The sequence below is a fragment of the Nicotiana tomentosiformis genome, chromosome 2 (genome assembly GCF_000390325.3).
Source record: "Nicotiana tomentosiformis chromosome 2, ASM39032v3, whole genome shotgun sequence".
Taxonomy (NCBI): Eukaryota; Viridiplantae; Streptophyta; class Magnoliopsida; order Solanales; family Solanaceae; genus Nicotiana; species Nicotiana tomentosiformis.
The window spans coordinates 56,850,632-56,875,088 of NC_090813.1; the positions used below are offsets into that span (position 1 = coordinate 56,850,632).

The window sequence follows — 24,457 nt, forward strand, 5'->3', positions numbered from 1 at the left end:
ATTCAAAAAAGATATTTAAATAAGAATTTCACTTGGAACAAAATTTAAAATTTAGGAGAAGCTCATTATTTTACTTGCAATAAATACTCGCCAAATAAGTTTTTCAATATTTCAATGGTATTTCAAATATCGATGTCATTTGAAAATAATAAACTTCAGTATTTACATAACTAAAATATTATTTATGGCCAAACGGAATTATAATATGCATTCATTTTCTTTCATTCTTTTTATGTAAATTACTTTCTTCCTTAGAAATTGAATGTCTTGTATTTGTTCTTAGTAATTGCTACAACAACAACAACAAACCCAGTATAATCTCACAGGTGGGGTCTGGAAAATGTAGTGTGTACGCATACCTTACCACTTCCTGGAGAGGTAGAGAGTCAGTTCTTAGTAATTGCTAAATTACCCTAATTTTCTGAGAATTTATTAAAAATAAAATTTTAAAAGTTGCTTTTGTTAACTATTGTGTAGCAAAATTTTAATTTTTATTTCAAATCTAAGTTCAGTTAAAAAAAATTCAAATTGGCCATTGATAAGCATAACAAGACATTTAACGGGTGGGTAGAGTGTATTTGTCGCATTTACTTTCCCAACCAGTTTCAGGGGAAAACTGGTCTTGTTCAAATTTACACCTTAATGCTCTAAACTGCAAATTAATAAGGCGATCGATTTTATATTTTTTGGTAAATAGAATACAAAACATTTCCAAGTAATATAATATACTTGAAAAATTGAATCATCTAATAATTTAATGTCACTAATTAATGTTGTTTCGGTTTCAGTGAGCTAGATAGGCTCATAAATTAGGACATGAAGAAACCCGTGAACCTTTCACTTTCAAAAATTTCCCTCCTCACTTGTGTCATTCTTAGTAGTATTTCTATTTGGAAAACCGAAAGAAGGAGAAGGCAGAAAACATAGGTATAAGAGAGTGAGTTGGCTATAACAGTAAGTTATACTCCCTAATTAAGATCGTAATGGGAAGTGAAGATTATTGTAGCATCTCCATAATCACAGCAAGGGCTTTTACAGAAATTAGGAAAAGAAGATCTGCAGAAATAACTTGTACCAGGAGCTTTACTACTTGTATATCGCCAAGGTGGATTTTGTCGAGGTGGTTTGAGACAAAAAAGGGCGCAGAAAAAGTGAAGGAGCAACAGCTTCAATATGGTAGCGGAAACAACGAGAAGAAGAAGAAGAAGGATTCTCTTACGAGATTAGATAGGGAGTCTTCATCGCCATCTCCGGCATTGGAAGAACCAGGTAAATATAGCTTTACATCTCGCATTTTTATTATTTTTTCAATATGAAAACAAAGACAAAATGATGAAAAATCTGAAGGTCGTGTTTTTCAAATTCAAAGTTAGAATATTTTTTATTTGTGTCTATCTGATTATGTAGACTGATTAATAGTAGGGTTTTTACCATTTTTCAATTGATGGAGTTGTATTTAAAGTCACTTGATTATATATATATATATATATATATATATATATTTGTTATGTTGTTAGTGTATAAAACTTAGATGTATACTTATTCTTTAAGGATTTAACTTTTATTCGAACATATTTTTTTTTAATAAAAAGAGCTGGTGATTGAAAAGGGTGTCTGATGGTCAGTGAATTAGTGTTCACTATTTCCATACAAACCGAAAATAAACTAATTTATAGTTCAATAAGATGATTAAAAACATATACAAAATTTTCGATCACTATTGACGTATGTGATCGTGTAAATAAATGGACATAGTGCAGAAGTTGTTTCTTTTGTAAATACGTTTGCTTGAATTAATAGCATGTTTAATTTGACCAAGCTTCTAAAATCAGCTTATTTTGAGAAGTGTTTTTCTCAAAAGTATTTTTGGTGAGAAGAAGTTTGTGTTTTTGAAAAGTACTTTTGAGTAACAATTAGTATTTGGCTACTTTTGAATAACAATTTGTATTTGACCAAGTTTTTTAAAAGTGTTTATAAGTCTATTTTTAAAAAAAGTATTTTTCAAAAAAGTATTTTTGAAGAAAAACTATTTTTGAAGAAAAACTATTTTTCAGCTTCTCAAAAACTGCTTCTGCTTCTCCTCAAAATCACTTTTTTCCTTCCAAAAACTTGGCCAAACACCTTGCTTTTAGAAAAAAATACACTTTTAACAACAAAAAAAAATACTTTTGACTTGAAAGAAACTTGATCAAATAGGCTACTATAAATCGCAGTAAGGTTGTGTAACAAGAAGTTTGGCGGGACGAGGAGAAACACCAAACGGTAAACAGGAATAGGTACATGGAAAAATTCATATTTGAGTCATCTTAATAAATGGGTAGGACCAATGTTTGCTTAGAACTAGAAAACTGAGAGACAGCTTCTTTTGCAAAATCCGTTGCTTTTTAATATTATTTAATTCCTACCTTCCTGCCGAAATTATTTAATTCAGTTAGATAAGATGCAGACAAACAAAAAAATAATTACTCCAAACAATTTCGGCAGGTTTGAATTCAACCACCTAAAATATGATTTCCAAATATTTTAACTCTTATTTTGAGCACGCTGTCATCTAATATAGAAACTTTATTATCTCTTATTGACATATTGCAATTCCGGTAGTGGGACATAAAATTGAGTTTAGATGTTATTTTACTATTTTTACCTTCACGTTTTCATATTATATCCCGTATAAGAATATGGAAACAATTTGTTCTTTTTGATTGACATGGAAAATGACATAATAATATTTGGACATGTAACTTATTACCTGAATGCATTATTTTTGCAATGTAGATAGAAAGTAAGATGAGAAAACAAGGTAAAAAGAAGAAAGCCATCATTTTTGCAAAATTCATGTCATTTTCAAAAAACATTCGTCTTTTTATGATTTCATCTGTGTAATATTTATTAAAACAAACCAATCAACATTTTATGCAGGAGACAAGAAAGCAGACTCTTTGAACCTAGGCATTGGATTTGGTTTAATTTATCTGTTTAACGCTACCAAAAATGAGCTGAACAAAATCGTTGAGATTCGTAGAGAATTGGAAATCCTGCTTCATAATTCCAAGATGGAATTCCAAAACCAAGGAAGAATCAGACGAAATCTTTCTGCTGCATCCCATTCAAGAGCCAAAATCTCACACGACGATTCAGATTGTGTTGAACAATTCGCATACTCTACTGATATAGAACAAGAATCAGAAATCACTTGCAGCCATGATCATACAGCTTTCAACTGCAAATCAATGAAAGGAAAAGAGACGAATTTGGAAATGAACCAACTTGAAGCAGAACTTGAAGTCGAACTAGAACGTTTGCAATTCCATTCAGATTCAGAAGTCACGTTGAAATATCCAACACATCAAGATGCAGAGGTACGTTCTGTTAGCAGTTACATTTGTTTAGATTACAAATTGGAGTATGACATGACTATACTAAATTGCTTTTAGTTTAGCTTGAGCAGAGCAATAGAAAGTATAGGGCAGCCCGGTGCACTAAGCTTCCACAATGCATGCGTGGGGTTCGGGGAAGGGCCGAACCGAACCACAATGGTCTATCGTACGCAGCCTTACCCTGCATTTCTGCAAGAGGCTGTTTTCATGGGTATAATTTTCTAATTAGTTTTGTGTAAGATCTCAAGTAGTGAACTTAAATTGTGGCAGATTATGGATAGCTCAGAAGGAAGCCTTGGCACAAGCTTTACAGAAGTATACAACCCTAATGCGTGTGTAACAATAAGAGAAAACTGTGGAGTTCCAGCAGAAGAATTAAACAGGAAACTGCATGAGCTTCTACAGACAAGGCAAGAAGAAAGGATCAAAGAACTGGAGTCAGCTTTAGAATCCACCATGCAAAAGCTTGAAGAAAAAGAAAAGGAGATCTGTTGGTGGAGAGACACTGCCAAGGTCATCTCTCAACAAATTCCTAGTCGTCGATCACTAGCTACAATAGATTAAACGCCACACCAACCTTTAAGGAATTTGTCCAAAGTTTTTTTGGATGGAAAGAAAGAAAATGAAAAACAGAACTTTTTACATGGCCGGATACCATTTCATGTAAATGAAGGTGAAGGGAAATAAACCACAGCTTCATATATCAAATACTAAAGTTTAGTTTGAAATAGCAAGAGGAATGGATGCCTTCATTTTGTTTCAGATAGTTGACACTTGCCACAGAGTTATTTCTCAGGAACACACTAAAAGTCTGGTTTAACATGTTGTCTGCTGACGAAGAATAAGGTAATTATCTATGAGAGAATGAAAAATATTAACTTGGAAAAATACAATAAGTTTAAGCCAAACAATTACACTGCAAGTGTAAGCATGCATTTTTTCCCCAACAGAAAATGAAAAGCCCTGGTGATATCCTTTCACCTGTTTCTGCAATCATAGTAACAATTCCTTTGAATAGATTGAGAAGTAGGTGGTTGATAACCAAGATCATATACAGTTGTCTTGTAATAAAGCATGTAGTACCCAAAGAAACTCTATGCTGGTAGAGCATTATATACTTGCATTTAAAAGAAAGAAAAGATAATCACCACATATATTGACAGTAACATCACCAGCAGTTATTTCCAGAAGAAGAAATTAGAACCCCTTTCAACATGTTTGGTGCGAGCACAAAAAAAATAAAATGATTATCGCCATATATGTGGCACTGATATTATCACAATACATACAGACTATGTTTGGAAGAGAAATAAACATCCTATAGTAACTAGTAGATATAGAGGTTCTTTGGAACTACAAAAGTAACACATGTATACTCTTGACTCTTACTGGAACATGAGATATATGCATATTCGTAACACAACAACAAATGTGGAATGGCCTGTAAACTTTATACTATTTTGCTATCTCATTGAATTCTTCCAGAAGTTTCTCAATCGTCTTCCTTGATACAATTTTTTCAATCTCGAACACCCTCATCTCAGCAGCTAGACCTGTAAAATTACATCAAGAGTTCACACACCCAGCATCAGCGAAAGGGTATGTCTAGACACTCAAATGGTAGTTCATGAAATTGCATCTAGGGTCAGTAAGGGGAAAAAGAAAAAAAGCAGAAGAAAAAGACAGTAATTGGTATATGTAAGAGCCAGCTAATTATTTTTCTTTTCCTCTTAAAAATCCCTACCTCCGTGTAATAAACGACTTTCATTTCAATGGATTCTTGATACCCAAAAAAGATGGTGAAATATGGTTTCAATACAGAAGCATAATCTTGAGACTGATAAAGTTATATATGAAGAAATGTAGCTTATTGACCTGATTGACGCAAAGCTTTGAGTGGAAGCACATTTGCGTAGGAGTAGATAAACTGGAGCAGGCTTTTCATAAGCTCAGTAGATTCAGCTGAGACTAGAATCTCCCTCTAAAATTGAAAGCCAGGAACATGGTTAGAATGCTTGAATATCAGCAAAATGGTATATCCCATATCACATACATCCAGTTCATAGAAGTACACACAACACAGAGTCATCCTTCCATTAGCATAAACAAATTGGAAATTTTCTTTTACGAATGAGATAAAAGGAAAACTTCACCCAAGAAGCCGCTAAATATAAGTCGCAATGAGAATTTAGAAATTTATATTGTTCCAAGACACAAATGTAATAATAAGCCACCAGGCAACAGTATAAAGCAAAAGTAGAATAATCTGTCAGACACAACATCGAGCAACTTGATCCATCAAAATTAGAGCAAGCATTCAAAGAGGAAGCCATTAAACCTTGAAGTTCTTCTCAGCATCATAATACCCTGAAACGATCAAGAGGATGCGAAGTTTCTCTAGTTCTGCATATGGAAAAGAAAATTATTGTCAAGCCAAGGTGTCATATCTCCCTGCTGTCAAAGTATTCACGAGGAGTGAAAGTATAAAGTCATTTGGCAGGAACAGAAGGTAAAAAAGTTTTTAACTCTCTACCAGACCAGAACCTCGTTCCCTCATCCTAGCACACAAGAGTAAAAGAATTCTTATATATATATATATATATATATATATATATATATATATATATATATATATTATTTTTCCTTGATGAGGATGGATGGATAAGATGAGGGAGAGCTTGAAAACAGATTATTCTACCACTGCCATAGTAACTGCAGATAAGGACCAAAAGGGTTGTCATATTTGAGACTACACGAACTTGATTAAAGAATGGCACTTAGAGAAAGAAAGGAAAAAAAGAGAAGGGGGAAGAGTTTAAGCAATTTATCTAACAAAGTAAAGAACACTGGCCAGCTAGCTAGACGATTTTCTCTCATATGAAAAAGAGCTACAGTTGGAGATATGATCACAATTATCTTGTGATTAGTCACTGATCGAAATATTTATGCTTCCGAATTGGAAAAGGAGCAGTATCAATTACTTACGCTGGAAACTTCTTATGTTTTCTGCTGAAGTAGAGTGATGTGATAAGAGCTCTCCTATAGGTATTCCGACTGAACTCATTCCAATATTTGAAGTCCCCATTCTTGATCCTGTACCATCAGGTTTCCCTGCTCCAAGCACTGAAGGTCAGTCCAAATAAATAATACACTAAAAACGTTATCATGTCCATGACCTCAATGTGTGTGAAATGAGACCACTAAAGAATGTAAACTCCAAGGAAGTTTCTCAAATATCCAAGCTATCTGTAAATTCTAACCATAATATGATTGCATCAATTTACTCGACAGAACCCTGTAGAGACCATCTTCTTGTTTCTTCCTAAGAGTTATTGCTAGCCAAATACTTGTCAAGAAAAAAGAAAAACAGAATCTGGCTAGATAAAATTACTTTGTGGCTAGCCAGAGGTTTGAGAAACTAATTACACATTCTAGGAACACTCATAAAAGATGAGGCGATACTTGTGAGTATGGAAAATCTAGTAATCCATATTTGTATCTAGGTGTACTTTAATTAACTAACTGCAGGGTTACATTAGGGAAAGGCAGTCAGCACCTGTTAGCCGTTGGTCTTTAAATAAGTTTGAATACCAATATGAATTACAGTATAATATGTCTGTGCTCGTATCCTACTACAGAAATGAATCATCTAGTTTAAAGTAGCATACTTGAACAAGGCATCTACAAAAGCTAATAAATCATGGATTTGAAACAGAAAGGTCTGTGATTGGGACAAAGAGAAGCAGATGAGTACCTGATTTTGACCATCTTCTAATATCTTTCCGTAAAACTTCTCCTGCTCTGGGGTCAGCTTCATCCGATTTTGACAAATTTATATTATCTTTCTGTAAAACTTCTCCGGCTCTGGGCTCAGCTGCATCTGACTTTGACAACTTTTTAATATCTTTTTGCAAAACTTCTCCTGCTCTGGGGTCAGCTGCATCCGGTTTTGACAATCTTTTAATATCTTTTTGTAAAACTTCTCCTGCTTTGAGGTCAGCTACATCATCCATTTTGTATCTAACTGAAAATGACACAGTTTTAATTGGGAGCTGAGTCTGATCACTCAGGAATTAGAAACCTAGAATAGTGAAGAATAACGGCTATCAAAGCTGCATAACCTACAAATTTCATAAAGACCGTTACATCCAAATCGACCTGCTCCATTTATCAACAAGGTGGTCATGTACTTATCAGTTGTTGTAGTCTGTGGGTTTGTCAAATTTCCAGTGTCGACGAGTATACCTGCTAACTGCACAAGTAATCAGATTTATGAAGAGATTATAAAGCATAAAGACAGAACCCTTGACACAATAAGGGCATTGGTTAAGATAGTAGAAGTCCTTATGCCATCCAGAGAAATCCAAAGTGTGGGCAAAGCAAACAGTTGGACCTATGCTATAAGTAGGGATAAGAAGAAGAGGATATCTTTCACAAATTGAATTGCCAAATATAGTGCCCATATTCAATTTTCACGGCAGAGCTGACAAGTAAATTGTGTTGAACATTTAGAAAGATGCATAAACATGTTTTAGTAGGAGCTGCCGTATTGTTCATTGTTATCAAAAGAATCGACAGAAGTGGGGAAGGATTGTGCATCAACAAGGATTTAAATGCAGGGACCAATTTGAAAACTTTTACAGTCTCAGAAGTTAAATGATTTTAATAGAATCTTGCACTTTATGTTAATGCTAGGCATAAGGTTTTCCCAGGTGGGAGGTGGGGGGTAGGAAACAGATGAAAATTTTAAAATTCCCTCAGCAAATTGTATTTGGTCAGGTACACTAGAACCAGATAACAAAAGTACAAACTAATTCTCTTAAAAGTTGCTAGAGACCTCCATTGACTACAATGTAATACAAAATATATTCACCAAGAACTGAGAATATTAGAAGTTTTTTGAAATTTGTTTTCAGGATTAAATGCATATAAAGTTTTTTACAAAATATAAAAAAATTAAATGCATACAAAGTTCATCTCATACTAAAATGATTGATTCTACTATGATCCGTCTCAAAATAGTGTCTTCATTTCCACATTGGAGTTGCTATTACTCTTACAAATCTTTTTACCATTAAAAATACGATAGGACCCTCTTTCACACTTCCTAACAAAAACCAAATGAATATAAATGAAGGGTCCAGCTTCATTACAACTAACTATGAACAATATAATTTATCGATACTAATCACAAGAACCAGGAAAAACCAGGGGCAGAGCCACCTTTATAGTTACGGGTTCGGCGGAACTCAATAGCTTTGGCTCAACCCTGTATTTGTATTAAAATTCATTTGATATGTGTAAATAATTTATCCAGAACCCAATAAGAAAAAAGGATTGTGGTTCAGAACCCATAAACTAAAAATCCAAGCTCCGCCTCAGGGCAAAACCTTCATTTGGAAAGGGTAAGGTTTTCATTTACCACTGGGATTTTGTTGCAGTTTAAAATTCTCATCATATTTTCCACCTTCATACCTTTGGAATTACTTGGTCCTAAGGTCGTCTCAAAATATTTGAATTCACCTGAGAGGCAAAAACATTTGTGATTCTTTCAGATTTCTATCCTAATATATTGGTTAAAACAGGTTCTGAGACTTCAGGCATCGGTACCAAATAACAGTTTCTTTTTTCTTTTTTACAAGTCCAAACAACAGTGGTTCTGGTAGTGAAGGAGATGAAGAAAAGGAATGGTTTTAAAACATAATAGAGGACTTCAGTTTAGACAAATATGACTTGCATACACGTTTGAAAATCCAGATATTAGAGCTAGTACCAGAAGTCGACTGAACCCTTGACCCGCCAGTATCTCTGGTGAAGTTAATGCAAACTTGTTAGCAATAAGTGTGCAGCATGATGCCTCCTACAATACATAAATAAGTACACAAAATACGTCAAGTAGAAGTAAGAACAATCATTTGGCTCCCAGCAGCAAGTTTGATTGTGTAAATAAAATGACCCTTAGGCCTAACTCGAGGTCGAAAGCTAGCTCATGAGGTGAAGGTTGCCCAAGGCCTAACTTTCTCCAACATCCGCGAACTCTTGCTGCAATGTTTCTCTAGTTGTTCTTAAATTTATTGGAGCACAAGCTACACTGGACTAAGTCAAACTTCCACCAAATAAAGCATTTGCATAAATATTTACGAAGTCGAATTTAGTGCTGCTTAGCAAAACTAGTTTCCGTTAACCAGTTGAACTGTTAAACATATGAAAATAGTGTTTTTAGAACATAGAAGACAAATCAAGGAAAATAACATTTATTGGTATGTCGACTTTCCCCTGTATTTCTTATGGAAATGAGGAAAATACCTTCCCAAGGGTGATAGCACCAACTGAAGAATAAGGTGTATCTTCCTGCTTAAACAGAAAAGGTCAGAGCATAGTCTCTCTCTATTTAACAGACTTTACTACTTGACATAGTCAAAGTATAATGGAGAAACAGAAAAAAGAAAACCAAAATAAAAAGAACCTCTCTGCAATTGAAGATTTCAACCACTGCATCCTTTAATGCCTGTTCCAGTAAGCAGCAACTAATCATTATTCAACTAATTAATAGCAAATCAGCACACTTGAAACAAAGCACTTACCTCCTGATTAGCTGGAAGCTTGCTTTGGTTGACTAAAACAAGTTTAAGACTCCCATATAAATCATAGTAGGAAAGATCAATCTGTTGAAAGTTTAATGAAGAGAACATAATTAAAACTTCTGAGACATAAAAAATATCAAGCTATCAATTGAATAAGAACCAAGTATTATGGGCATATTTGGAGTATAGCAGAAAGTAGAGAATTTTTTTTTTTTATTAGAGTAAAAGACAAGATCTTCAAGCTTTCCAAGGAAAGCAGATCAGCTGTTAGGATGACGTTCCTGGAATTTCATTTACTATGTGGACCCAAGTCTAGAGAATTTAGACTACAGTCTCATTTCCTTTCACTAACTTTGCATACAGAATGGAACATACCTCATCAATAAAAATCAAGGAAGATTGATCAAGAAAGCAAGAATCAAGTAGCCATCTGAGCTCAGCATGAGAATGAATGTCCGACCTTTTCATGTTGATGACGGGCACAGTGCAGAACTGGTTGTCATTTAATGTTTCATTCAAGTAAAAAGCATACATGATGGTTGAAGCAACAGATCCAACATCTGCATCCAGATTGCAAAAAAAAAAAAAAAAAAAAAAAAAAATTCTATTAAAGTCAATCAATGTAAGATGCAAGTTGTTACAAATGATCACAGACATGTATTGAAAGTTCAAGCTACTGACTGCTCTCTAAATAAGGACTTTTCCTTCTGTGCTGCAATCGATAAACTAAATGAAGCAAGTATTTCTCAAATAATTGCCAAAGGACTATAAAAGTTGAGCATCTCTTTTTTGTCTGAGTATACAGCCTATATACTTCTGGTCCTATAAGGTGGTATTCAATGAAAGAGGTAGCTTAAACTTGAACAATTTGCAAAATCTTTATACGTGGCAAAAGAGATGGTGCATTTCTCCTTAAACATAAACAACCAGAAATACTTATGCAATTACAATTTCTGACCAATATATATACTAAAAAAACAATTGTAAAATCAAAAGTAATTTACTAGGATCTACGTTCTTCAACTGTAGGCTTAGGCCATTCGCAACTTTTTCCAGAAGCTTCTACTCTATTGGATTATCCACTCATTTTATGTAGCTCATGTTTTCAATTGGAGACATCATGGCTCCATAATTGTATGGAAATTATCATTCATTATGATACTTTATCTACTCCTACAAGTATCCTTTGCTTTGGTATTTGTATAGTTTGGCCCTGTTTAAGTAGAATCAAACATCAAGAAATTTGTTGCAATAGAATTCATGCATCATCAGTAACATGAGGATCCTCAACCTCTTTCCGAGATTCTTAAACCAAGTCGGTAACTGGAGAAAACGATCTTTAACTTTAAATAGAAGATATATCATGTCAGTAAATCTTCAAATTTTGCGGACTGATAGCAAGAAATGCTAGGATACTGCTCATGAGCCAAAACATAAATTGGACCATGTTGTACAAATCCAGTTCATAAGTAACTAGTTAACTATCCTTGAAAAAGAAAATGTAGAATCATCTAATGCTTAACACTTTCAGACTATTGTACACTGCTTGCTACTTAGCTTTTCAAATCAACTAACAACTGATTCTCCTTTGTTGATTTACTTTATTCATGAATACAACTGTTTATGCACAAGTGTTCTTAAAACTAGCATATTTCAATTGGGTGACCAACATTTATGGGGCTCTGTCTAGTATCAAATCTAAAACAAAATGAAGGAAAAAATTTCATGATTATCTGATGATTTACCACGCCATTTGTAGTTTCACTCTCTCCACCACAAGACAAGTTAAAGATGCTGCCATGATAGCCATATATCTACCATCCATTCTGGGCCTTCTGTTGTTTACTTCTCCTCATCTCCAGCACTCTTACCACTTTCCTGAGACCTTGAACTTTATATTTTTTTCACTTTCAAACCACACCTTAAATGTACTCTCAAAATTCTGAACTTTCAAATCAAACTTCAAAGGACATACAGAACATATTTATCATGAACACTCCTCTTGAGATGATCTTCTAAGCCCTAATGAGGACCGTTTTGGATATGAAATTAAGACCAATTTAACTCGGTGTATACTTTAGGAATATGTTGGATGCCGATAACTACAAACTTGAGAATCGTTTATTTTTCCATGGACTATTCCGAGAAATTATGTTAAAATTAAATGAAATAACAAAAGCTGGTTTACTAAGGAGGCAATTCTATGTTAGAGAATGAATGGTTAATGGAGGTTACCGCAGCAGTCCGGGCCAATCACTGCATGCAAGAATCTTGATGGAACTCCTGCACTAACATCATCTCTTCTTGCCTTTAGAAAAATATTCAGCCTGTGAATTCCTTGACATGATCCAACAACTTCCAGCTGCGGTGAATATCCGCAGTAGAACAATGCTGCCGATTGAGGAAGTGGAATGCGGGAGATAGTTGTATTTCTCTTGGTCACACTATAAGATCTTTCATAGGCAGGCAAAGGTAAGCCACTAGGAAAATAGTACTCTCCATTTGCTTCAAAGGATCTTTGACTAGACTGCATGGTAGACTCATCTATATAATGCAAATCAAACTTCAAGCCAGACCGAGGACCTCCCAAAGGGGAGGAACTCATCTTGGAAGCTGCTGATGACTTCGCAGAGAATGACCAACCAAGAGGTTCACGAATACTTTCTGATGCTGAATTAGTAAAATTTCTATCATAATATGCATCATTTTCAGATAATTCCACATGAATCTTTTTCTGTCCTCGGTTACCAACATCCGAGGCCGACCTCGTTATGTCATTCCTTGTGGTTTTTCTAAGAATGTCTAAACCACTTCCTTTGCGGATGACTGCTGCCTCACCTCTTCGCATGCCATCGAAAAAAGGGTAATCTCTGGCACGTGCATATTTTTCCTGAAAGTAGAGCAGAAAGATGTAATAAAAGTACTAATGCAGCTATAAGCATGTTTTTCGTCAGGTTCAGCAAGACACAGATACAACGCTTGATCAGGTATTTCAATTGGAGTTGCACTTCAAATTCACACATTACAGGCCTTATCTACACCACTGTTTGTATAACTGAATATGATAATACAAAAATCAATAGAGCACTAAACTTGTTTCCGTTTATATTAGAAGTACAACAACAACAACAAAAAAATCCAGTGGAATCCCACAAGTGGGGTCTGGGAAAGGTAGTGTGTACGCAGACCGTACCCCTACCTTGTACAGGTAGAGAGGCTGTTTCCATTTATATTAGAAGCAATGTCAGGAATTTTTTTTTTTTTTTTTTTTGATAAATAAAGATTTTATTAAAACTGGTACCAAGATGGTACAGAAGAAAAATAGTACTTACAAGATAGCTGCAACTTTTAATTAGTTCATCCTACATATTGTCCCTTAATAAGTGCAAAAGATCCAAATACTGATCCATCTTATCTAGACCAGAAGTACAAATTTTTAATGTATTTGTTTTTAACTCTGGAATCTGCAGCCTCTTTCCTTAATTTTATTTATTTGATGCATTTGTTTAATGTCAGGAATTTTAAGAATTATGCTTTAATTGACTATAACGTATTGGGACAACGATGTAGTTTATGGGAAGAGCATCTAAAGCATGTACACCAGCAATTAAAAGAAGTTAATCCAAGTAAAAGCAGCAGTGTTGAAATGAATCTGAAGGATTGGAAGCTGTTGATTAACGGTACAAAAAGTGGCAATCAGATGGTATAATTTATCAAGTTACTTTAGCTATGATCAAGCAATAAAATGAAGAGTCAAAGAGATGAAGCTGAATTTTTCTTGTTATACCAATTAGTATAAAGTTAACTTAAAGTTCTCTTATTTGTCTGACTTATCGATCACTAAGTACAAAGCACATTAGCTATGATCAAGCAAGGAATGAAGAGTCAAAGAGATGAAGCTACAAGTACGTGAAAAATATTCCAAATAATATTAGAAATTTAAGTTAAACAAGTAAATGGAAAGGAATATTTCTCACCTTTTGAAGTTGTGCCATTGGAGAACGGAGGATGTATTGAGAAAGTACGGCAGAAATCTGTCAAATAGAAAATACATAATAGAGCTAAAAGGAATTTCCGAACGATTTGGACAAAGAGAATGGGACGTTAAATAGTACAAAAAAACTGAAAAGGATGACAAAGTAGCGACCTCGTAGTGTCTTCGTAGTCATTGTGGAGTCCGCCATTGCAGCTGTTTGTATAATGCATACAAAACAGTAGAGCAAAGAAACATATTTTCAGCCTTTTATAACACCCTCCATAAAAAACTTTTGTTACATGGTCGCCCCTGAAGTTTGTGCTGGGACACTTTACACCCTTATACAGCCAATTATGATCATAATTACCGGGAAATATGTTAAAAGTATTTAAAAAGAAATTACGTAATTTTTTGGAATAAGAAAAATCTATTATTTTATTCATTTTAATTTTACCTTTTGATTTTTTCCAATTTTTAGAGTTTCAATTAATTTTGTATTTTGCAATTTTTTTTAGCCATTTAAGGGCATATTACCTGCATGCAATTAATCAGTATTTCTTATTTTCACAATAGTAATAATGTTTTCTTAAAAGCAAATGAATTGGTCATTTTCTTATCTTTTTAGTCAAATTGACTAACTAATGATTTTACAAAATTTAAAGGGGTCATTTTTCGTTTACTTGACTTTTTGAGAGTGTTTTATGAATATACCTTTTTATGTCTCACAACTTCTTAATATTTTTTAAATCTTTTTTAGATTATGGTCATTCTGAGTTCGTAGATATAATTCTTGATGATACATTAGTTATGTAGGGGGAATAGTCAAACAGATCCAAAAAATATTTATTTTGCTAAAATTGCTGGAAATATAAAAAAGGACATTTAACATTGTTATCAAGAAGAATGGAGTATTAATGTATATATATATCTCACGTAGAACATTGTTTTCCAAATAAAAGGAATCTCTTCCTCCATTCTTAATTTGTTTCAAGTTACAACCTCCTAGTTGAATCGTGACCAAGTCTAAGACCAACTTTTGGCCTAAAAAGTAGGGATGGCAATGAGGCAGTGCGGGTGCGTGGCGGGTGCGGATGAATGTGGGTTGGGTGCGAGACAGGGCGGGTCTGAACATTCTTCTAAAAACTAAAAGTGGTTGCGGGTTAAATTTCATGTGAGGCGGGTTCTTCCATTTCAAGCAAATTTGCCACTGAGTATATAGACTGTTGAAGCATTTCATCTTATACTTTTCTTTAAAATGAGATTTTGGATGTTTAATAGTTGAAGGCCGTGGTTGTAATATTAACAGGAAAAATCTGAATTTTCTTTTCCTCTTTTTATTTTTCATTCAGGTTTTTTTTCCCCTCCTTTTTCGTTTTGAAATAAAGCTGTTGCTGTTAACTAAAAGAGCAATAAGAAAAAACAAAGTCAATCTAGTAGCCAAATCTGAAAGTATGATTTTTTATTTAGATTAAATAATAATATATAATTAGCATAGCTAAGATATCAGTTCAACGAGCAAAAAATAGATGAGAAGATTTGGTAATTGACTTAAATTAGCAAAGTTCAGTAAATAAAGTTTCACAAAACTAAATTTTTTTGACGAAACAGAGAGCTTATAGAAGAAAATGAAAGATTTTTATTAGGCGGGGCAGGTTCACGCGGGGCGGGTTGAAAACAAAACTTTTTGCTAAGCGGTGCGGATTGAAGTTTTGCGGGTTGAATCTAAAGCCGCCTCGTCCCGCAACCACTGCCATCTCAGTGCAAAGTAACTCAAAGGATAGAAACATTTTAAAACATGTAATCCATAACTCAGTGTCATTTCGTTTCAGCGTCAATAGTTCAAGAATTGATGGAAAACACCCTCATGTCTAGTATTGACAGAAACTAACATACTGCTTTTTCACCAAGCTTTACACCAAGCCAAACTGACTCATTAGTCAAAAGTGAAACCCACCCAAATCAAAAATTAAAAACAAAAACAAAACCAATAACCAATGATAAGGAATATCATTGGTGTTTCCCACAGATGTGATTACTTAAATTGATGGTTACTGAGATGGTAAGCCCTCTGGCAAAATTATACTTATTCACAAAGTCTATCTTCTACTTCTTGTTCAAAGCAAGTGCTAAGTCCCTGAGCTCCTCAAATGCTTGCATAGTTTCTGCATCAAATCCTCCCGCAAACTGTACCAATAAAGACAAAAGATAAACTAAGATACGACATTTTGAACAAGTTGTAAAAAGACCAGTGCTACACATAGAGTTCATCCCTTTTTAGTACTTCTATTTCTTTTTGTTGCAGAATTAGCAAACTTGTTTAAAGTTTACAGGAGATAAGAAGGGAGAAAGTGAAAGATCGCCGTAAGAGAAAATGTACAAGCCAGTATTTACAACGATTACAACACAAACCTGATGAATTCGGAAGGCAAATCTCACTCCTTGGAGTAGCATGTAGTCCATGGAAGTGTCTTTATCTAATGGTCCCTTCGACTGAAGCTCCGCGGCTACCCTCTTCATGTACATCTTCGCCAACTTCACAGAGCCAAACTTTATCTGCATAATTTCTTTTAAACTAAGTCCACAACGAAATGACAACTATACAGATTGACCAGGAAAAAAAAAGTATTGAACATTCTATAAAGGAGGACATGCACGAATGCAAGAAAGGTCACTGCCCAAATATGAGCAACTACAATATTGAACTGTTGCCCCCTCCTTTTATCTTTTATGAGCCGAGGGTCTTCCGGAAACAACCTCTCTGTCTTCTAAAGGTAGCGGTAAGGTCTGCATACACTACCCTCCCCAGACCCCACTTGTGGGAATATACAGGGTTTGTTGTTGTCGTTATTGTACAATATTGAACTGTTGGAGATTGAAAATGGCATAAAAGAATGTAGTGTAAGATAATCTGCAATCTTGAAACTTGTCATCTGTCTCATATCATTATATAAGACACTTACAAGATCTAGGAAGCAGAAAATCACTTCTCATATTCCCCTAAAGTTTGGATTCCCTTGTATGGTGAACCATATACAATGCCTTAAACAGTTCAGCAACCTAATAAATAATGGTTATATCTTATTGGCTAATCAAATCAAGCTCTATCACCATTTGAAGACCTAAATCTACCCAAGACTTTCTATTTGGAAACAGCAAGAAACAAACAATGAAATAGCTGAACCTTGCTTAGTATCCCATTATCAAGCATCCAGTCTGTGGGGATTTTGAACTCTTTGCAGTGACGCATCAATGAGTCTCTGGTCCGATGAAGGTTATAGACACTACGCTCCATCCTGCGATGTGAAGATAAAATTTGAAGGGCAAGGAGGTAAAACGTAATATATCCGACATTACAAACAAAACTTGAGGTCTTACTTCTCTGACAAAGAAACCATCTTCTTTAGTGCAATATCACATGGCAATCGAGGATCGTCCTTGTAACTTGAAACTTCATTCTCCAACTTCTTGAGATCTCTATATCCAAAAGCTGCCTCCCTTAGTGTATCTGCTTTTCTCTCGGGCCAGTCAAAGTGCTTTAGCACTGCCCTTTCGTCCACCTTCAAAACAGCACAAGCGTAATGATCAAAATTTAGCAGTAAATTACAAGCTGCACCTCCTACTTAATATATGAAATACAGCAGATAAAGCACCTCGATATTGGTCGAATTTTCTGGGAACTGTCATTTAAGTACACTGGATTTAGTTCGTAATGATTACTAACTGAATGCCACTAAAATGAAATAAACTAGGACCGAAACAGGACTCTTCTAAGATTCTATTCTTCATTTTCAATTGAATGATCCTAAAAAAATTCAAAATGAGACAATAGCAACGGTATCTTTATTGCAGTCAATAAAGATTTCAAAATGTATTCTCACCAGAAAGCAAAGTTCATCGTCTAGCCATTTCACAAAAGCAACTATGTCTTCAATATCCGCAAAAACTGCATGGTTGACCTCAGCTATCAGGGAATTCACAAATTCTGCTTGGGTCTCCACGTCTGCCTTTATCTACAAGTGGAACAATAACATGCAATCAGGAGTAAAATAAAGTCCAGAGACTGAAATGAAAAATATCTGGGAAAAAATCTAAATAGTTCCTCATATATGGATCATATAAATGGTCAAGGAGGACAAGGGAAATGTTCTTGGACATCTTGAGTCATTATAGTGCAATTTAGTGATCATTGATATTGACAAAAATAGAATGAGAAGAGCAGGCAGAAAGAACTCACAGCCAGCAAATAAGATGATCTGTTCTCAATTTCACCGATCATGCTACTACGAACGTCTGCAACACTTGAGGGATCACATGCTCCTCCATTTAACGAATCCTTCCTAGAATCTCTCTTCATTAATGAATGATAAAACTCTACTACTTGAGGGGCTCTCTGCACCGTGCCAGTTGTAGTTTTTGCCATGAGTTTTGGAGGAGGTGGCGGAGGAGGAGGGGGAGGTGGTGGAAGAACATGAACTTGAACACAATCTTCTCCTTCTGTTGCACTTAAAGCAACAGATGAAGGCCTTGGAGGAGGATTAGGAATTCGCAAGACACGTTTCTCAACCACCTCCAAAGGGTTGGTGGTTAATTTATGTTGGGAAATAAGAGGCTCAATCTCCTTCTCCACTTCCTTTGAACACATAAAACCATCAGATTGTCTTCTCTTATTACTATATATCAAGTCCTCTAGATAAAATTTTGATCCACTTATCGAGTGCCTGCGAGTAGAACTTTGTGTATCATCCCAACTATGATTAATGGTATTATCCGGGCTATCAACTAGTTGCAAATCTTCATCGGTAATAGGCCATTTCTTTAACTTCTTAACAAGGCTTAACCTCCTTGAGCTACTATATTTCGACTCCTCATCACTATGATCATAAGACAAGCAAAGTGATTCCCTACTTTTCTCACTATCATGAGGGCTACAAGTCTTTTCACAAGTCGTGGACGAACAATTGCGCAATTCTTCGCGCAAACATGAGTTCACCCACCTTAAGTAGGCAAGCTCCTCAACCTCATTCAATCTATTCATTTGAAGCCCCTCAACTTGTTTGCAAAGGTTTTCATTTGTGTGTCTCAACATAGAAGCCTCTGCTTTAATATTCTCAATTGTGTCCCCCTGATAATAATAAAGTGAAACAAGATATAATCAAGCTAACCAATTACAGTTGTTAGACGAATTCATTTTTTCCTACACTATGCATGAAAAATACAAGATAAAGTTTGAACCACATTTTTCAGTATTTCACTAATAAACTACTAGAGAAAACTATGCATTAAAGACATCTGTGGCCACTTTATCAAGGGTTTGCAAATTCAAGATTCAAAACTGCAATGAATACTGGATACTTTTCCTACACTATGCATGAAAAATACAAGATAAAGTTTGAACCACATTTTTCAGTATTTCACTAATAAACTACTAGAGAAAACTATGCATTAAAGACATCTGTGGCCACTTTATCAAGGGTTTGCAAATTCAAGATTCAAAACTGCAATGAATACTGGATACTTTTATAGACAAAGCAGTCAAAGTACCTCAGAAAGCCTACAAGCAATATCTCTTTTCTGAAGCTGGAGCTCCTTATTCAAGCGCCTCAACTCCACAACCTCCATTTCCAAACTAGTCACACTTTTGAATTCTTCCCTATTGGATATCTCATCTTGCCTCTCTAGAGCAGCAGCCAAGGAAACCAGTTGATCAGTAAGCCTTGCCTTTTCACATTCCAGCAATTCAACTTTCTTCACAAAACTATCGATCTCACTCTTCTTCAACTCCAGTTCCCTCCCGAGCTCGACAACTTTTGGACTCCTCTTGAATTCTGATAACTCAGCCTGCAACTTCAATTCCCTTCCCTTTGATTCTTGTAACAAGTTCCTCAAATGATCAATTTCATTGAATAGATCACGCGAACCGGAAGATTTAGCCCTGTGGATATTAACTGTTTGAGGATGAACTTGAGTTGAACTGGCTGAACATGACAAGTCTCCCATTAAAGACCTCTTCACCCTTGATTGAGAAATCCCAGAACAGTTCTTTTGGTTCGAGTTTTCGTTGACAGAAAGTGGCTCTTTCTTTGCATGAATTATCGTCTGCAACTTGGATTTCTTATCCCCTGAGAAACCCTTCACAATATGAGAACCCCATGAAGATCTCACCTTTGACAGATTACTACTATTCCCTTTTGCATTGCTATTACTACTACTACCCTTTGGTGCCTTATTTTGATCACCAAATTTTGAAGCTTTCACTCTATTCTCTGATGATTTTTCCTCTCCCATTGTGAACAACTTTAAAGATTCCAACCCCTTATACTCAAAACCCTGAATAACTTAATTATGAGGTCAGAAACTCCACAATCCCATTAGATTAAGCTCTAAAACCCTGAAGATACAAATGGAGTTTCCTCATAAAATGACTAACCCAAGTTTGAAGCTCAAAAATGAAACTTTTTCACCATAAAATTGAGCTCTAAAGAGGTTTAGCAAAGCTCAAAATTGAAACTTTTGCACCATTTTTTCAGCATTGGTCATCACAGATATTAAATGGGGGTCTTCAGTTTGAAGATCAAAACTGAAACTTTCCCACTGCATATTAATTTAACTTTGGAAACCAAGAATTTTATATGGGCTTACTCAGAAAATAAACTACACCAAAAGGGTGGAGCTCAAAAAATTCAAACTTTTCCACCATATATTCAGCTCTAGAAAACACAAAAATCAGATGAGTTTCTTTCTCTAGAAAATCAATTTGATGTGTAAAACCTCAAAAGTTCAAGAGTTTCCCTTTATATAAAGCTTTTGGAAGCTGAAGAATTAAATGGGTTTCTCTAAAAAATTAATTTTGACTAGTCTAAAAACCTACAAAAATTAAATCTTTTCACTACTCAAAAGCCAAGAAAGCTTAAGAGTATTTATTGTCTTTGATCGTGCAAAGAAGACGCTCCTCTTTGATGACTTTTGAAGAGACAAATCATTAGTTAAAGAGAGCTGAAAATGGTGGAAAAAAGGCTCACACTTTGAGGATTCACTACACTATGCTTGGGAGAGAAAAAAGGGGAAGATTGTCGCAGCTTTAATGGCCGTTTGAATTTTGAATTTTGAATTTGTTTTTCCCTTTTTTCTTTATTTCCCCCAGAGATTTGCATTTACTGATGGTAATATATAATTGATCTTAGCCGTATATTTTTTGTTGGCCCCACAGGCTTGCTTGGAGTGGTCTTAACTGAACGGTTGAGATTTCCAACATAGAAAAAGGTTCTGCAACGGTCGACTCCCGCGCTTGACCTTATACGTAATCCAGTTCAAATTATTAAATGTAAAGGTCAAGTTTAGCTTCGAAAGAATCTCACTTTGGCAACATATGTTGATCATTTCAATATGTCATTCATTTTTAACAGAACTTCAAGTGATATATTAATCATTTCAAATTGCAACTTAATGTGACATATGAAAAAAATAAAATAAAAAGTTTAAATTTACGAGAGCTACTTAATGACCACACTAATTTGGCGGAGGATTTGCAGTCGTACCCTATATTTGTTCCACCTTTTAACATGTACCATATTTTTAAAAATTATTGATTTGGTAGCCAGTTGACAAAAAATCCGTAATAATATGACAATTATACCCCTGACAAAAGATATAAAACTTGCATCACACATTAATCGCGTGAGATCTCCTCTTCTCCTCTCACCTTGAAACTAAAACTTCATGTAGCATGAAGTTGTTTCATGTTGAAGCTAAAATACATGCTAATATAGTATGAAGTTGTTTCACATTGAAGCTAAAACTCCATGTTAATTCATGCTGAAGTTATTCATCATGCAGTTTACAGTTTTGTCATGAGTTTTATCCGAAATTGCAGTTTAAATATGCTGAAATTGTTTAGTTCATTTGCTAAAACTTCAGACTAAACATTCTTAAGTTTTTTAGTTCATTTGCTAAAACTTCAGACTAAACATGCTTAAGTTTTTTAGTTCATTTGCTAAAATTTCAGACTAAACATGCTTAAGTTATTTGGTTCATTTGTTAAAACCTCAAACTAAACATGCTTAAGTTTTTGTCTTGCAGTATGTAATTTTCTAATGAATTTTTGCTAATGTATTCTGAAGTTATTTAGTTCATTTGCTAAAACTTCAGACTAAACATGTTGAAGTTATTTAGTTCATTTGCTAAAACGTCAGACTAAACATGCTAAAGTTATTTAGTTCATTTGCTAAAATTTCAGACTAAACATGCTTAAATTTTTTAGTTCATTTGCTAAAACTTTAGACTAAACATGCTTAAGTTATTTAGTTCATTTGCTAAAATTTTAGACTAAACATACTTAAGTTTTTTAGTTCATTTGCTAAAACTTCAGACTAAACATGCTTAAGTTATTTAGTTCATTTGCTAAAATTTCAGACTAAACATGCTTAAGTTTTTGTCTTGCAGTATGTAATTTTCTAATGAGTTTTTGCTAATACATGCTGAAGTTATTTAGTTCATTTGCTAAAACTTCATACCAAAAATGTAACGACCCGACCGGTCCTTTTGAGCTCTATCGCGTCATTCAGCAGTTTGAGACCCTGAACAGCTTCACTTCAGGTATTATGACTTGTACGCGTGGTCGGAATTTAATTTCGGAAAGTTCGGAGTTGATTTGGAAAGAAAATTCTAATTTCGGAAGCCTTAAGTTGGAGGAATTTACTAAAGTGTGATTTTTGAGCAGACGACCTCGGAATCGGGATTTGAAGGTTCCAACAGGTTCATATGATGATTTTGGACTTAGGCATCTGTCCGAATCGAGTTTTGGATGACCTGGGAGCGTTTCAGCGCCTATTGTGGAAGGTTGGCATTTTGGAAGAATTTCATAAATTTGAGTTGAAGTGCATTTCAATGATATCGACGTCTGTCTGGGATTTTGAGTCTGGGAATAGCTCTGTATGATGATTTTAGTCGTAGGAGCGCGTCCGGAAGTGGATTTGGAGGTCCGTAGGTCATTTTGGGGGTCAATTGGGCAAAAGTTGGAAATTTGGTTAATTTTAAGAAGTTTGACCGGGAGTGAACTTTTTGATACCAGGGTCGGATTCCGATTCCGGAAGTTGGAGTAGGCCTGTAATGTCGAATGTGACTTGTGTGCAAAATTTGAGGTCAATCGGACGTGATTTGATAGGTTTCGGCATTGAATATAGAAGTTTGAAGTTTTAAAGTTCAATAAGTTTGCATTGGAGGGTGATTCGTGTGTTTAGCATTGTTTGATGTGATTTAAAGGCCCGACTAAGTTCGTAATGTGTTTTGGGATGTGTTGGTATATTTGGTTGAGGTCCCAAGGGCCTCGGGTGGATTCCGAATGGTTAACGGATCGAGTTGGGACTTGGATGAAATGCTGAGGCAGTTGATATCTTGTGCAATCGCACCTGCGCGAAAAGGGCCGCATGTGCGAGCTCACGGGTACGAGCCATGAGTCGCATGTGCGAAGGAAAGGAGGCTGGTCAGGGACCGCAGGTACGGAATAGTTGGGCGCACCTGCGAAGACGCAGGTGCGAAGTGGGAAACACAGGAGCGGGCGATGGGCACAGGTGCGGCGCATGGACCGCAGAAGTGGACGCGCAGATGCGCTACATGGAGCACAGATGCGGGACTGTTGGGCTGAGCTTGAACCGCAACTGTGATGGAATTTCTGCAGGTGCGAAGCCGCAGAAGCGACTATTGCACCGCGGGTGCGAGGATCGCTGGGCAGTGAGGTTTTTATAAAACAGGGTTTTGGCTCATTTTCACTTTATTTCGTCAATGAGAGCTGATTTTGGAGTGCCATCTTCATCAACTATAATGGGGTAAGTAATTTCTTCATATTGTGAGTTAAATACATGATTTTTACATGGATTCAAGAATAAAAATTTGTAGAAATTTGGGATTTTGAAGAAAAACCTAGAAATTGGTATTCTTGGATTTTGATCACGAATTTGGGCATGAAATTGAGAATAAATTATATATTTGAGTTTGTAGTGTTGTGGGTAGTGTTTGTCTTTGAACATTTTCGAAATCTGGGCACGTGGGCCCGAGGGTTGCTTTATCGGCTTTTCGAGCGGAGTTGGGAATTTGTCTAAATTGATTTGTTATGAGTATTAGAGTATATTTTTATTGGTTTGCACATTGTTTGACAAGTTTTGGAGCGACGAGCATCGATTTGAGGTGTTAGAGGGCTCTGAAGTCAGTTATGGAATTTCAGAGCTAGGTAAGTCTCCTGTCTAACCCTGTGAAGGGGAAACCACCCCTAGGTTATACTTATTGTTATGTGCAACTAGTTGTGGGCGCTACGTACATATGAGGTGACGAGAGTCCGTACGAAGCTAAAGCATATCTATGTCCGGGTAGACTTAAGACCTTATCCTGTAATAATTGAATTCTTTTGAACTTGTTCTGCTGGCTTATTTAATTAAAGTTATAACTGAAATTGATTTAAAATAAAAGTATTAGGTCAAGCTTTAATACCCTGAGTTGTTGCTAAGGTATTCGATAAATGTAAAAAGATG

General features: G+C 35.3%; 3 protein-coding genes across 3 annotated transcripts; 1 reads left to right on the forward strand and 2 right to left on the reverse strand.

The window, feature by feature from the left end:
- The first annotated feature begins 658 nt into the window (after window positions 1–658).
- On the forward strand, window positions 659–4,143 carry LOC104100292 (protein POLAR-like 1). Its single transcript, XM_009607498.4, has 3 exons — window positions 659–1,269; window positions 2,920–3,359; window positions 3,648–4,143. The coding sequence occupies exons 1-3, from the start codon at window positions 984–986 to the stop codon at window positions 3,939–3,941; spliced, it is 1,020 nt and encodes a 339-aa protein (XP_009605793.1). The 5' UTR covers window positions 659–983; the 3' UTR covers window positions 3,942–4,143.
- A 449-nt stretch (window positions 4,144–4,592) lies between these two features.
- Window positions 4,593–14,165, reverse strand: LOC104100291 (uncharacterized). The gene is made up of 14 exons (XM_009607496.3): window positions 14,109–14,165; window positions 13,939–13,995; window positions 12,197–12,851; window positions 10,337–10,521; window positions 9,962–10,042; window positions 9,844–9,885; window positions 9,684–9,728; window positions 9,151–9,237; window positions 7,503–7,629; window positions 7,132–7,401; window positions 6,363–6,488; window positions 5,716–5,780; window positions 5,253–5,358; window positions 4,593–4,930 (listed from the first exon to the last, which is right to left on the reverse strand). Exons 2-14 carry the CDS (start codon window positions 13,954–13,956, stop codon window positions 4,833–4,835), a joined length of 1,905 nt encoding a protein of 634 aa, XP_009605791.1. The 5' UTR covers window positions 13,957–13,995; window positions 14,109–14,165; the 3' UTR covers window positions 4,593–4,832.
- A 1,552-nt stretch (window positions 14,166–15,717) lies between these two features.
- On the reverse strand, window positions 15,718–20,988 carry LOC104100290 (protein CHUP1, chloroplastic-like). The gene is made up of 7 exons (XM_009607495.4): window positions 19,479–20,988; window positions 18,172–19,059; window positions 17,816–17,947; window positions 17,313–17,494; window positions 17,119–17,230; window positions 16,347–16,490; window positions 15,718–16,121 (listed from the first exon to the last, which is right to left on the reverse strand). The coding sequence occupies exons 1-7, from the start codon at window positions 20,220–20,222 to the stop codon at window positions 16,041–16,043; spliced, it is 2,283 nt and encodes a 760-aa protein (XP_009605790.1). The 5' UTR covers window positions 20,223–20,988; the 3' UTR covers window positions 15,718–16,040.
- Between the last annotated feature and the right edge of the window lie 3,469 nt (window positions 20,989–24,457).